General features: G+C 47.5%; 1 protein-coding gene across 5 annotated transcripts in view; it reads right to left on the reverse strand.

Moving 5' to 3' along the window:
• The window catches only part of LOC140467911 (E3 ubiquitin-protein ligase RNF220-like), a 162,226-nt gene that overhangs the window by 76,763 nt on the left and 69,568 nt on the right, over positions 1-15,895 (reverse strand). For all 5 annotated transcript variants that reach the window (XM_072563985.1, XM_072563987.1, XM_072563986.1 and 2 more), the window contains 4 exons: positions 11,074-11,200; positions 10,638-10,683; positions 7,924-8,007; positions 4,665-4,707 (listed from right to left, as the gene is read on the reverse strand). In XM_072563985.1, the coding sequence (XP_072420086.1) occupies positions 4,665-4,707; positions 7,924-8,007; positions 10,638-10,683; positions 11,074-11,200 (300 nt within the window). The remainder of the gene's footprint in view (positions 1-4,664; positions 4,708-7,923; positions 8,008-10,637; positions 10,684-11,073; positions 11,201-15,895) is intronic.

Consider the following 15,895-nt stretch of genomic DNA (forward strand, 5'->3'; position numbering starts at 1 on the left):
TGCTGCCTGACCTGCTGTGCTTTTCCAGCACCACACATTTTGACTCTCAATTAAAATTTTGGACAGGTTAGTTTGAAAAATAGGTTGATTAACAAAAATGTTAAAAAAATCCCAACTCCCGGGGGTCCTTTTGTGGTACAGTGGTAATGTGGTACATCTCTCTACAGATTGATAAGGAAAAATAGGTGAAGATTTTGAGAAATTGCTGACTTGCTTCTGCATTTGTGCTTGGAATTAACATGGTTCAGTTGATGAAGTTATTTTATTTTAACTACTGAGGCCTCTGATTTTACACTGGGGTATTTGGGAGAGCTGTCAGGAATGAGTTACTTGCAGGGAGATCCCTGGCACACCCAGTGAGTGTGGTTGGATAATAACTGAGTCCACTTATTATAAAGCCCTGCTGTATTAATTGCAAAGTTTATATCCCTTTAAGCTATCAAACAAACCCTTACACTTCAGGATGTTAACTTGGAGTATTGCATATAGTTCTGGTCACGGCATTATAGGAAGGATGTGGAAGCTTTGGAAAGGGTGCAGAGGAGATTTACCAGGGTATTGCCTGGTATGGAGGGAAGGTCTTATGAGGAAAGGCTGAGGGACTTGAGGCTGTTTTCATTAGAGAGAAGAAGGTTGAGAGGTGACTTAATTAAGAAATATAAGATAATCAGAGGGTTAGATTTGGTGGACAGTGAGAGCCTTTTTCATCAGATGGTGATAGCTAGAACGAGGGGACATAGCTTTAAATTGAGGGGTGGTAGATATAGGACAGATGTCAGAGATAGTTTCATTACTCAGAGAGTAGTAGGGGTGTGGAACGCACTGCCTGCAACAATAGCAGACTTGCCGACTTTAAGGGCATTTCAATGGTCATTTGATAAATGTATGGATGAGAATGGAAAAGTGTAGGGTAGATGGGCTTCAGATTGGTTTCACAGGTCAGCACGACATTGAGGGCTGAAGGGCCTGTACTGTGCTGGAATGTTCCATGTGCTGCATTCTATGTAGTGTCAGTGATTTGTCAACTGCCCTTCAATTTGAGGATGACGTCTACTCAGGGACATGGGCTTCTGATATGGGTCTTCATGTGACTGAAGTGGCCAATTCTCAACCATTTGGAATTGCTTGTGTCCATGGGAATGGACTGTCCATTAGGCAGTAGGGCAGGCAGTGTGGGATTAATCCTGTCAGTGACTACCAGTTTACTGGTATCTTCATCAACTGGGTCAATGGGTGAAGGAATGGAAATGGAGTTCAATGCAGATGAATGCGAGGCGTTGCAATTTGGCAAGACAAACCAGGGCAGGACTTACACCGTTAATGGCAGCGCCCTGGGGAGTGTCTGTGAACAGAGAGACTGAGCTGCGTTGTTCGTTGAAAGTGGCAGAGCAGGTAGACAGGGTGGTGAAACATTCACGTGGTACATTTGTACTAATCGGTCAGAGCATTGAATATGGGAGGTGGGACCTCATGTTACACCTGTACAGGACACTGGTAAGGCCACATTTAGAGTACTGCATACAATTCTGGTCACTGTGCTTTGGAAGGATGTTATTAAATCGGAAAGAGCGTGGGAAAGATTTACAGGGATGTTACTGAGACTGGAGAGTTTCAGTTAACAGCAGAAGTTGAATAGGCTGGAACTTTTTTCCCTGGTGTGGAGAGTTTTGTAAAATCATGAGGGGCATGGATGGGGTGAATAGCCAAGATCTTTTTCCCAGTGTAGTGAGTCCAAAACTAGAGGACGTATGTTTAGAGTGAGGGGGGAAAGATTTGAAAGGGACCTAGGGACAACGTTTTCACACAGAGCATATATGGAACGAACTGCCAGAGGAAGTGGAACAATTATAACATTTAAAAGGCATCTAGATGGGTATAAGAATAGGAAGGGTTTAGAGGGATATGGGCCGAGTGCTGGCAAATGGGACTAGATTAACTGAAGATATCTGGTCAGCATGGACGAGTTGAGCCGAAAGGTCTGTTTCCATGCTGTACAACTCTATGACTCTATTACTGAACCACATGTGTATTCGCAAAATTTGTACAGATTTCATGAATTGTATTGCTAATGCTTTTTCAGGTCCTGTCATGGTTTCAGACTGTATGAAAACTGTCAATCAGGGAGGTCATGAAGGAGCTGTAAAAATCAGCAGACCTTCATTTTTCAGAGGGGTTTGAGCTCTGTTCTCTGGCTTGTCCCAACCAGCAGACTGCTGATTCCAGCCCAATCCAGGATCCAGGTGGGAAATCGGGACTTGGTCCATGGTTCCAGTCTGCTGCCTGATCTATTTTTCAGGGTAATGTTGCACCTTTTCAGGAACTCACCACCTGTGCAGTGGGACTGAACACATGCTCCCGCATGCAGACATATGTGCAAACATGCAAGTGAACATACAGCTCTGAAACCTGCAATCCTCAGGCAATAGATATTGGGGAACCAACCCACGCAACATACTCCCCATCCAGACTTGGAAATATGTCATCCATTCCTGCAGAGTCACTGAGTCAAAATCCTGGCTCCCCCTCCCTAACGGCACTGTGGGGGTATTGATGGCAAATAGAATTCCAGAAGCTAGTTTAGGATCCAGTCAGCAATGTCCACATGCAGCAAGCAAATTAAATACACACCACACGCACACGCACACGCACACGGACACACAGATGCACACACACACACCCCATTCACACACACAGGCACACACACACCCATATATACCCGCACGCACGCACTTAGACACACACAGACATACACATACACACAAACACACACACACCATAAATACACACACACAGACACACACACACATGGATACACAGACAAACACACACACCATAAATACACGCAGACACACCCATCATACACACACACAGTCTCAGACACGCACACACATACACATACCATAAATACACACAGACACACCCATCACACACACACACAAGACTCAAATATACACACACGCACAAACACATGGGCACACAGACACACACATGCACACAAATACACGGACACACACACAGACACACACACACATGCACACAAACACACGGACACACACACAAACACACCCATCACACACACACACACAGACCATAAATACAGACAGACACACCCATCATATACACACCGACACACACATACACCTACGCACACGAACACACAGACACACACCACACACACATGGGCACACAGACACACACCCACACACCCATCGTTCACACACACACACGCACATGGATACACAGACACACCCCATACACACACACATACATATGCACACACACACGGACACACACACCCATACACATGGACACCGCACATAGACACACACAAACACACAGATACACACCACACACACACACACACTGCACAGACACACACACCATACACAGACACACACACACACCACACACACACACACGCCCATACACACACATCCCATGCACACACACAGACGCACACACAAATACACACACACACACACACACACACACACACAAAAACACACACAGACGGACGACATACACACCCATTCTCACACACACTCACACACACACACACACACCCATACACACACACATATACACCACACAGACACACACCCACACAAACATACACATGTGCACACACACACAAGGACACGTACACACACACACCACATAGAACACGCACACACATGGACACACACACACAGCCAGATACACATGGACACACAGACACACACACCCATACACACACGCACACACACACATGCACACACATGGCCACACACACACACGGGCACACACACCCTCTGACACACACACATCATCACACACACACATTCTCACGCAAACACCTCCCACACATGCACACCCAGGTACACACACTCACACACCAGGTACTTACACAATCACACATACACATCTACACATCCCATACATACACAATCACACATACACACACTCACACACACCCCGTACACACACAATCACACATACACACACACTCACACATCCTGTACATACACAATCACACATGCACACACACTCACACATCCTGAACATATACAATCACACATACACACACACACTTACACACCCCATACATAACACAATCACACATACACACACTCACACACACCCCGTACACACACAATCACACATACACACACACTCACACATCCTGTACATACACAATCACACATACACACACACACTTACACACCCTATACATAACACAATCATACATACACACACACTCACACACCCTGTACATATACAATCATACATACACACACACTCACACATCCTGTACATATACATTCATACATACACACACACTCACACACCCTGTACATATACAATCATACATACACACACACTCACACATCCTGTACATATACATTCATACATACACACACTCACACACCCATACATACACAATCATACATACACACACACTCACACATCCTGTACATATACATTCATACATACACACACTCACACACCCATACATACACAATCATACATACACACACACTCACACATCCTGTACATATACATTCACACAAACACACACACTCACACACCCCATACATACACAATCACACATACACACACATTAAATGACACACAAACACAGACAGTTGTCTACCACTTTGTCATTTCTCAGTTTAAACACTCACCATTGAGCCGACTCTCTCTGTTAATTTTTACTTGTTGGAATGTCTAAAGACAAAACAGAAGTTAAAGTGGTTAGTAGCTATTTTGAGTATTTACAACTGTAAAGTTACTTCATGGAGTTGATAAGCATATTTGATTATGCAGATTACGCATTAGTCAGCTAGTAATCCAGACCCCTGGAATAATGTTCCAAAAACAGGAAGTATTTAAAATTCGATCCATTAGTAAATCGGGAATAGAATAACAATGAAACTATTGAACTTGTGTGAAGAGCAGACTAGAGGGTTATGTGGCAAAGAGGTAGTGTCCTAGCCCTGGACCAGGAGAACCAGGTGCAATGCCACTCTGTCCCAGAGATGTGCTGTAATATATCCAAACAGGTATATGACGACTTTGCCGATATTGTCCTCCGTGGGGAGGAATACTGTCATCCTCACCCAGTCTGGCCTACATGTGACTCCAGATTCTGGATTAGTGGTGCTGGAAGAGCACAGCAATTCAGGCAGCATCCGAGGAGCTTCGAAATTGACATTTCGGGCAAAAGCCCTTCGTCAAGAATAAAGCCGAAACGTCGATTTCGAAGCTCCTTGGATGCTGCCTGAACTGCTGTGCTCTTCCAGCACCACTAATCCAGAATCTGGTTTCCAGCATCTGCAGTCATTGTTTTTACCTCCATGTGACTCCAGACCCAGTGCACACCCTTACCTCGCCTCTGAAATTGTCGAGAAGGTTACATTATTGTGGTGGAGTTGGGTACAGGCCCTACTGAAAGGCAGTTATGGACGGGCAATAAATGCTGGCTGTGTCAGCACTGTTCAGATCCCCAGGAAGAGTATCAGGAAGAATAAAGTTGTTCATCACTGGTTTCTGTACTTCCTCCTTTCTTTACATGAAGCTATAAAGCAACCAAAGCTGATGGCATAGGGCTGCTGAGGGACATAATGTCAATCATTAGAATGTTACTGTATGATCATAGAATCCCCACAGTGTGGAAAGAGGCTATTCGGCCCATCCGATCTGCATTGACCCTCCAGAGGACATTCCACAAACCCAGTCCCTGAATTCCCAAGGCTAATCCACCTCATCTGCATGTCCCTGGACGCCATGGACAATTTATCACAGCTAATTCACCTAACCTACACATCTTTGGACAGTGGGAGGAAACCGGAGCACCCGGAGGGAAACCCACACAGACATGGGTAGAACGTGCAAACTCCCCAGGCACACTAACTCCAGGGTGGAATTGAACCCAGGGTCCTTGGCACTGCGAGACAGCAGTGCTAACCACTGAGCTCACCATCGTGCCTATAAGTATTGGGAAGTGCAGTTGTCACAATCGCCTACGTACAGGACAGAGGGTTGGACACCTGCCTGATTAGCCTGGACCAGGAGAAAGCTTTTGACAGGATATCATACAGGTATATGAGAGATGTTCTCTCCAAAATGGGCTTTGGAGAGGGACTCTGCAATTGGATCAGACTGCTCTACACCAACATTGTCAGTGCAGTCTCAATCAATGGGTGGGAATCAGATAGCTTCCCAGTCAGATCTGGAGTCAGGCAGGGCTGCCCTCTCTCTCCTGCCTTGTTTGTGTGCAGCATAGAGCCATTTGCTGAGTCCATCAGGAAGGATGCGAGCCTGAGAAGGGGTGACTATTCCTGGCAGCGGGGCCGGCAGGTTAAGGACTCCCTGTACATGGATGATGTCGCCATTTTCTGCTCGGATCCGCTGTCCGTGCACAGACTCATATGCATCTGTGACCAGTTCGAACGGGCCTCGGGGGCCAAGGTAAACCGAGGCAAGAGCGAGGCCATGCTCTTCGGGAACTGGGCCGACCAATCCTCAATCCCCTTCACCGTCAGGACTGACCACCTGAAGGTGCTGGGCATTTGGTTCGGGGGGGCTGGGGCGTGCGCCAAGTCTTGGGAGGAGCGTATCAGCAAAGTGAGGCAGAAACTGGGCAGATGGAAGCTACGGTCACTCTCCATCACAGGGTAAAAACCTGGTCATCAGGTGTGAGGCACTGTCATTGCTGTTATACGTGGCACAGGTCTGGCCTATCCCCAGAACCTGTGCCACTGCAGTCACCCGGGCCATCTTCCAGTTTATATGGAGGTCAAAGATGGACCAGGTCCGAAGGGACTCTCTGTACAAAGATCTGGGCAATGGGGGAAAAAATACACCCAATGGCACCCTCGCCCTGATGGCCACCTTTGTGTGTGGCTGCATCAAGCTGTGCGTGGATCCCCGGTACGCAAACACCAAGTGTCACTACGTACTGAGGTTCTACCTGTCCCCGGTGTTGCGAAGGATGGGCCTGGCCTTGCTGCCGCGGAACGCTCCGAGTAGTTAGACCGTACCGTATCACCTGTCCTTCGTGGAGAAATTTATGAAGAAAAATACCTTTGACCACAAGTCCATCAGGAAGTGGTCAGCACGTAGCGTCCTTGAGACCCTTCGGGAAAAGGAGAGGGCGGATCCTGTCGAGCGGTTCCCTGAGCAGACTGTCAAAGCCATTTGGCAGAATGCCTCATCGCCAGAACTTTCCAACAAGCACCAAGACATGGCTTGGCTGGTGGTGAGAAGGGCTCTGCCTGTGAGATCCTTTATGCACGCCCGGACTCTCTGCCGCACCGCACGCTGCCCTCGAAGCGGCTGAGGGGGGGACAAGACTGTCACACACCTCTTTCTGGAATGTGCCTACACAAAGGAAGTCTGGAGAGGAATGCAGTGGTGTTTGTCGAGGTTCGTCCCGAGCAGCACCGTGACGCGGGACTCCGTGCTCTACGGCCTGTTCCCCGGGACACACACTGAGACGAACATCAACTGTGCCTGGAGGATCATCAACTCGGTGAAGGACGCTCTCTGGGCGGTCCGAAACCTGTTGATCTTCCAGCTGAAGGAGTTGACCCCGACTGAGTGATGCAGACTGGCACATTCCAAGGTCCAGGACTACGTGTTGAGGGACGCGCTGAAGCTTGGGGCAGCTGCCGCCAAGGCGCGGTGGGGAAAGACCACCGTGTAAGGTCTGCCTGCCAAAGAACAGGAGCCCACGCAGTAAGTGGGCTCCACTGAAGCCTCAGCTAAATATATGGATAGTAAACATACAGACCCGTATATATGTTTGATTACTCGATCTCTGTATGCTAAGATGTTGATGTATGTATGGTATGACCAATTGTACAGATCATTAAAATATTTTAATGAATAAAGTAGGTTTTTGAAATTAAAAAAAGAGTTGTCACTAATTCCACTTCTCACCTGCTGTCTTTCCAAATGATGGCCCTGATCTGTGGACACTGGTGAGGCACTGGGAGACTCCATCTCTTCCTTAATGGGAGGAGACTGAGGAAAGAGAGGACGCATTAATACAGTGACCAGCCAGGGAAATGGAATCACACTCTTTGTTTCCTGAGGATAACTGGAGAGAGTTCAGCTTTGCAATCAGTCAAGGGTTTTCTGGCTCTTTCCAATTCTGAGGAAGGGTCACCGGACCCGAAACGTTAACCCTGATTTCTCTCCACAGGTGCTGCCAGACCTGCTGAGCTTTTCCAGCAACCTCTGATTTTGTTTCTGATTTACAGCATCTGCGGCCTTTTCAGTTTTGATTTGGGCTTACACTGTAACCACTTACCTCAGTGAGAAGCAACACAGAAAATGTTTTCCTCTTAAATCGGGGCTGTATATTTCCCGAAGACCTCGCCGCCATCAATTTCAACTCATGACTCCACTTGTTCACTATGCATTCACAGGTCCCTCAGATTCCCTCCTTTCCAATGCTGCTCTTGAGGGAATCACCAGGCATTAGACTCACCTGGAGTCGACCCGCCTCCAGTGCACTCCATTCTAATGTTCTTCAACACTTGCCTTATGCTGGTCCCTCTCCAAATTAAATCCCCCATCCCATTCTTTCCAGTTGTTCCCTTGGGAAAAGATGTCAGTCTCAGGGAGAAGATATCATAGAATTCCTACAGTGTGCAAACAAGCCCTTCAAGTCCAACCATCCACACTGAACCTCTGAAGAGTAACCCACCCAGACCCATTCCCCCACCCAATTACTCTACATTTACCCCTGACTAATGTACTTAACCTACACATCCCTGAACACTATGGGCAATTTAGCATGGCCAATTCACCCTAACCTACACATCCCTGAACACTATGGACAATTTAGCATGGCCAATCCACCCTAATCTACACATCCCTGAACACTATGGACAATTTAGCATGGCCAATCCACCCTAATCTACACATCCCTGAACACTATGGGCAATTTAGCATGGCCAATCCACCCTAATCTACACATCCCTGAACACTATGGGCAATTTAGCATGGCCAATTCACCTGGCATGCACATCTTTGGACTGTGGGAGGAAACCGGAGCACACCCACACAGACATGGGGAGAGTATGCAAACTCCACACAGACAGTCGCCTGAGGCTGGAATCGAACCCAGGTCCCTAGCACTGTGAGGCAGCAGTGCTAACCACTGAGCCATTGTGATGGTGGGGTTGATGCAATATATTCCACTTGGCTTCTGCAGATTGTGACCCTAGTGAAATCCAGACAATCTCAAACCTTAAAAGTATTACTTCATTGAATGTGGACATTGCTGGTTGGAGTAGAATTTATTTGCTGCCAACCCGCCCTTATCATTTTTTCACCTGATCCCCTTCCTACCCTCTGCTCCTGCATAAACCAGCTCCATTTCTCACATGTGCCCATTCTGACCATGGGTCGCTGACCCTGAGCTCTCACCTGACGCCTACCAGCTTTGCTTGGTTTATTTCTCAGATTTTCTGTATCTGTGGTATTTCAATGCTGAGCTGTAACCAGCGCCTGGTCCATATGGGGCCAATCCATCTAAAACCCCTCCTAACCTTACATTCAGTCAGGGCAACCCTGTTAGCTATTAGGATGGCTACAGAGGCTGTTATTCAGGAGATTGCAGTGATGCTATGGTGTTAAGAGGCATATTTTGTCCAGATTTCTGCTAAGAGAGAGATTGAACAGGAGGCACCGAGCGGGCTGTGATAACGTAAACAGATTGCGAGGCCTTAGGGTTTTTTAAAAAGTTGGAACAATACAAGCAGCCTGGCTGGGTGTGGCCTGCTGTCACAGCCCAGGATTTCTAGTTTATTTTCAGCTTTTCGATTCAGCAGGAGCTGCTGGAAGTTTGAAGAGGTAGAAGCTATTTTTTCCCCTCTGACGGTTACAGCTAGAAACTAGAGGTCTCTTCATATTACGGGTGTTACATGTGAAAAAAATCTGATTTCTGAATTTGCCTTTTTTCCCCCAAGGTGTGTGCTTATGGGATATAACTATATTGGAACAGTTAATTAATAATAGTTACTGCCTCTATTATTCTGTTCAGTTTTCCAATAAAGTTAAGTTATTCTAAATGCTTCTTCCTTTTGTTGCATTTTAACTAAAGTTTTTGAATAAATTGTGTATTGTTTAACATCAAGTAATTTGACCGACTGAATTCCATCTCAAACACAATATCTTGCATTTCCCTTTAAAATACAAAAATCTAGGCCTGGGCTACCTGCTCAGAATATTTTGAGGGGGGGTCTGGTCTGATCCATGACACTATCACTCCCGAGCGAGTTTTGAGAAACTTTGGAGCTCATGTTCTGGGTGTAGGTGAACTCAGCGAGCAAACCTGCATCTCAGAATTATCGCTCCCTTTCCAAAATCTTATGGTTTTCAGCAATGGAGAGAGACAAAGAGAGTAGAAAGCAGAATATTGTGGAATGTGGTTTTTCAAATCTCTGACAATAGTGCTTTCCTTTTGGCAATATTTCGGCTCTGTTTTACCAGACCAATGTCAGAAAGTGGAATACAGGCAGGCTTTGTTCTACCAGCCATCCCTATGTGACATTTAAACCAATGACAAAAAGCAGAATTGAAAGAGATTATCATGATTTACTCCGTTCTTTCGGGGCAAGAGAGAGAGATGAGCTGTTAATGACCTGCAGTAGCAGCGATGCACTCTCCTTCGGATGGTCCTCCTCATAGCTGAAAGAAACAAGCGCACATTAGTGTTAGCCAGTCAGAGAGGGACATCGGCAAACCATACAGTGGGTTTACAGGATCGAATGGAGACTTAGACACACCCTCAGGTGATGGTGAGGAAGGGGGAGGTGAGAGTGAGGGGGATGGGGAGAAAGGGAAAGGTGAGATTGAGGGGGATGGTGAAAAAGCAGGGATGAGACTGAGGGAGATGAGACTGAGGGAGTTGGTGAGAAAGGGAAAGGTGAGATTGAGGGAGACAGTGAGATGGGGAAAGTGAGGGTGAGAGAGATGGTGAGATAGGGAGGTTCTAGAGGTTTTCTAAAGATGCGACAAGGATGTGGGGAGCCAATGCAGAAGCAGCTATGAAAATCCCAGAAAGCCCTGAACTCAGACCTGGGGTTGACTGCAGTTAGTCTCTCCAGTTCGTGCTGTAGATGTTGCTGGAGATCTCCTCGTTTTAGCTCCTCCTGGCACAGCGGGCACTGTAGAAATGTGGAGCAGTCATGTGTGGTCTTAGTATCTACAAGGAAGGTAATCAAACAGCCATCAAACAGTGAGCCCTGTCTCCCCATCGATTCTGAGAGGTGTCAGTTTGGTTCAGCTTTAAACCCTCGGTCCTCATGTTCTGGGTGATGCTGACCTGTGCACCCTGACCTGTGCACCCTGACCTGTGCTGTGATGATCCAGGAGCGCTGCATGTTGCACTGAGTGAGATGCTGAACTCAGGCAGCACCTACCTCTTCCAACAGCAAGCATCATTGGGCATTTCTCAAATTGAAAGGTGTTATGTAAGGGCAAGTTGTTGTAGTGTTGAAAGAAGGACGTTTGTGAATCTGGACGGGTATGATTAAGGAGGGCAGCAGCTTCACCACCAATTGAACCAATTGAATCAACGACTTTCCTTCAATAATTCACTGCGCTGTCCCATCTTGTTTCTTCCCACGATCTGATTGTCACTCAGCCTCTAGCCTCTTACTGAAGTCCAAGACTATGGCATTAACGTCCCCCCCGGCATCCTGCCCACCTAATGGCCCTTCCCGTTTGAGCGCAGGTTACACCCATGAGAACATCCTGATCTACTCCCCCCAGGAGATTTGATCATTCCCCACCTCCCTTCCTCTGTCGATTCTTTCTTGCCACATTCTGTTCGGGGTAAATGCCACAGCCCATAGGCCCACGAACCTCCAAACCTCTTCACTCGCCGCCCCCCCACCTCTAATTCCTGTAGCTGGTTCAAACTTACTGCCAGCAAAGGGATCTCTCTCCACCACAGGAGGGCAGCAAGAGGAGACCTCTCCTCATTCATCACAATGGCCCTGACACACATTGGAGCACTGATCACCCAGTGATTACCCAGAGGTCATCCACTGATCGCCCATTGATTGCCTACTGACCACCCACTGATCACCTATTGATCATCCATTGATCATCCATTGAGCACCCATTGATCACCCACTGATCATCCACCAATTGCCCATTGATTACCTACTGATCACCCACTGATGTCCCATTGACCATCCATTGATCATCCACTGATCACTCATTGATTACCTACTGATCACCCACTGATTGCCCATTGATCACTCACTGATTACCCACTGACCCACTGGTATGGTGACACAGTGGTTAGCACTGTTGCCTCACAGCACCCCGGTCCCAGGTTTGATTCTAGCCTCAGGTGACTGTCTGTGGGGAGTTTGCACGTTCTCCCCGTGTCTGCGTGGGTTCCCTCCGGGTGCTCTGGTTTCCTCCCACAGTCCAAAGGTGTGGAGGCCGAGTGCATTGGCCATGCTAAATTGCCCATAGTGATAGATGTATTAGTCAGAGGGGGGTGGGTTACTCTTTGGAGGGTTGGTGTGGACTGGTTGGGCTGAAGGGTCTGTTTCCACACTGTAGGGAATCTAATCTAAACCACCTACTGCTCAGAATGATGCCAGTCATTCATTCCTCTTTCTATCACAAACAGTTCGTACCCATCGTCTGCCATCCTCGATTAACCTTTGACCATTGTCACCCATTGTTTACCATCCATCACCGATAATCCCCCATCCATCATCTGGCACTCTGCAGTGACCAGAGACCCACAAAGGAGTGAGCAGCTCACACAGCTACCTTACATGGGCATGGGGCGGGGGTGGGGGGTGCGTAAGATATTGTATTGTGTCTGGAACATCGAGGTTCCTGTTCCCCTAGTCCCAGTCTCCCATTGTCACCATGCAGGAACCAGTGTTGGTGATGTCTGACTGTGTGAGAGTGTCCAGCACAGGCTGCCCACACTGTAACCCATCGGGACAACTGGGATAGGACTTGGAAAGGCCCCCAGATGGCTGATGGTGGTTGGGGAGTCGGGGTGCCTTTTGCATTTATCCAAGGCAGAGAAAGGTATAAACCTAACCCATGCTATGAGCAAGCTGCAGATGGTCCACTTTGACAGGCTCGCTGCTTCCGACCTCCATGTTTCGGAAAAGGGCATGCGATGAAGGAAGCGATGATGCCGTGATGTTGGCTCCTTGCTCCAAGATGGAGCCTGTTACAGCGTCGTGACAGACCAGGGATATGTCAGCATCATCCTTCACCATTGAGACTTTGTCCTGGAGTCCAGTTACTTTCCTTCACCTCCCCATAGCATGGCGGCTCAGTGGTTAGCTCTGCTGCCTCACAGCACCAGGGACCCAGGTTCAATTCCAGCCTCGGGCAACTGTCAGTGTGGAGTTTGCACATTCTCCCCGTGTCTGCATGGGTTTCCTCTGGGTGCTCCGGTTTCCTCCCACAGTCCAAAGATGTGCAGGTTAGGGTGGATTGGCCATGCTAAATTGCCCGTTGTGTTCAGGGATATGCACGTAAGGTGGAGAGGTCTTGGTAGAATACAGGATGAAGGGGATGGATCTGGGTGGATTGCTCTTTGGAGCATCATGGGTGTCCTTCCACAATCCAAAGGTGTACAGGTTAGGGTGGGTTGGCCTTGTTAAACTGCCCCCCTCGTGTCCAGGGATGGGCACATCAGGTGAGTTCACCATGAGAGATACAGTGATGGGGTAGGATGCTCTTTGGAGGGTCAGTGTGACTCAATAGACCGAATGGCCTGCCCCCACACTGTGGGTATTCTATTATCATGGCACTACAGAGGCCACAATTCATTTATTGTTCAGAGGCATGGCCAATCAGAAGTGGAGCCTGACTGGCTGATGATCAGTTCACCCAAGCACAGTGTCAATCAGCTCAATGGCCAATGGCCCACGTCCTGAGCTCCTGGGAAAAGGCAGTACTGAATGACTATCAGCTCATTATCCACACAATGACCCACACAGACTGAGAGAGTGGCACTGCCTTTGCAGTTGGAGGAGGGGGTGGGTAGGTTGTTCACACCGTCAAACACCAGTTGCAGGGTTAGAGAATGCAAACAGATCTGTTAACATTTTGCCCCGGGAGTCAGGACTGAATATTTATTTGTTGACATTAACTTTCACATCTACACAATGCCTCATTTTTAACCCTTACATGGTGCTACATATGGTGAGCTTTCCAAACTAAGGGGTACGGTCTGAGAATTCGGGCCAGGAAGCATTCCGACACACAAAGAGTGGGAGAGCTTTGGAACTCTCTTCCTCAAACAGCAGTGGGTCATTTTAAATCTAAGTTAAAAACCACACAACACCAGGTTATAGTCCGACAGGTTTAGTTGGATGCACTAGCTTTCGGAGCGCTTCATCAGGTGGTTGAAGGAGCGTTGCTCCGAAAGCTAGTTGGACTATAACCTGGTGTTGTGTGATTTTTAACTTTGTACAACCCAGTCCAACACCGGCATCTCCAAATCATTTTAAATCTAGAGAGAGGTACATGTTTGTTAAGCAAAGTTTTACAGAATATGGTCCACGGGCAGTTAGGCCATAGGTCAGCCATGATCTTATTGAAAAGTGTAACATCATGGAAGGACCAATGACCTACTTCTGTTTTTATGTCAACATGTATCCCACCTCCTTCTTGACATGTCTGCTTCAAGGACCGCAAGCCTTGTTGTATGGGTCAAAACAGCCATGTTATTCCAGGCAGCAAGGGTATTTGCAGCTCTAGTAGATGTTAAGGACTGTCAGCCATTTTGTCTTCCCATCCAGCTTCTTGTCCCATCCACACAGCGCTGCAACTTCTCTGCATCCAACAACAACTTTGTGTTTATATAGCACCTCGAATGGAGGGGAGAAAAACCACTCCCCCCCCTCCCCCAATCTCTTAAAGTCTGCACAGAGCCGGAGAAAGTAGACCCTCAGAGAGGCGACCATCATATGCTCAGTGAGGTAGGTTTACAGGATGGAAGGGTGTCATCAAAATCAGGGAAGCATAAGGAGGTGAAATTCGAGGAATGTCAGGATCGTGCAGGGTTCGAGAAGATTACGGGCACAGCACAAGCATGGAGAGGATTTGAAAACGAGAACAAAAATTTGGCATTCGAGGGCAGACGGTGCCAGTTGTATCACCATGGGATATGGAGGTTGGGTGCTGAAATCAACCCCTAGGGCACAGCGCTGGAGTAACACTGAAACACGACAATGTCCAAATCGGTCACACAATTCCAACCCTTTCTGATGTGGAAGAGCTGGCTTCATTCCTCTGTGCTACCAACCCCATCAATCCAAAACATCTTTCTTAGCACATGGGAGATGATGAATCCTCTTCTGAAGTGACTGGGTAAAGATTCACAATGGCCGTGAGACAGCAATCAGTGTTTGACATGTGAAAGGTGCAGATGTTGAACCCATCAGTGTTCACACAGGTGGAAGCCAGCATTCCGACAGAAACAGCAGGAAATGGGGCAGGACCTGCCTCTGTGGGTGTTATTTCTGTGACAATGAGAGAAAAGCATGTTCCTGAAGAATTTTGATCGCAACAGTCATCTTTGGTTCTGGGTAAGCTTTTCTGGCATCATGCCCTTATTTGGGAAGCTTGATTCGTTCACTCCTGCCATTGGAGACTGGGCCCAGGGTGTGGAATGAATGCATTATTTTTTTCTGGGCAAATGACATTGGGGCAGATGAAAAGCAACGAGTAATTCTCCTGACAGCTTGTGGACCCAGAGCTTTTTCGGTTATTAGGAGCCTAGCTTTCCCTGAGGCACCAGATACTAAAATCTTTCAAGAGTTGACAGAATTAATTTAGGAATCTTAAAGACCCCAAACCTCCTCTAATTCTGAGACTCTATTGGTTTTACTCAGCAATTTGA

This window comes from Chiloscyllium punctatum, chromosome 46 (assembly GCF_047496795.1).
Source record: "Chiloscyllium punctatum isolate Juve2018m chromosome 46, sChiPun1.3, whole genome shotgun sequence".
Classification (NCBI taxonomy): domain Eukaryota; kingdom Metazoa; phylum Chordata; class Chondrichthyes; order Orectolobiformes; family Hemiscylliidae; genus Chiloscyllium; species Chiloscyllium punctatum.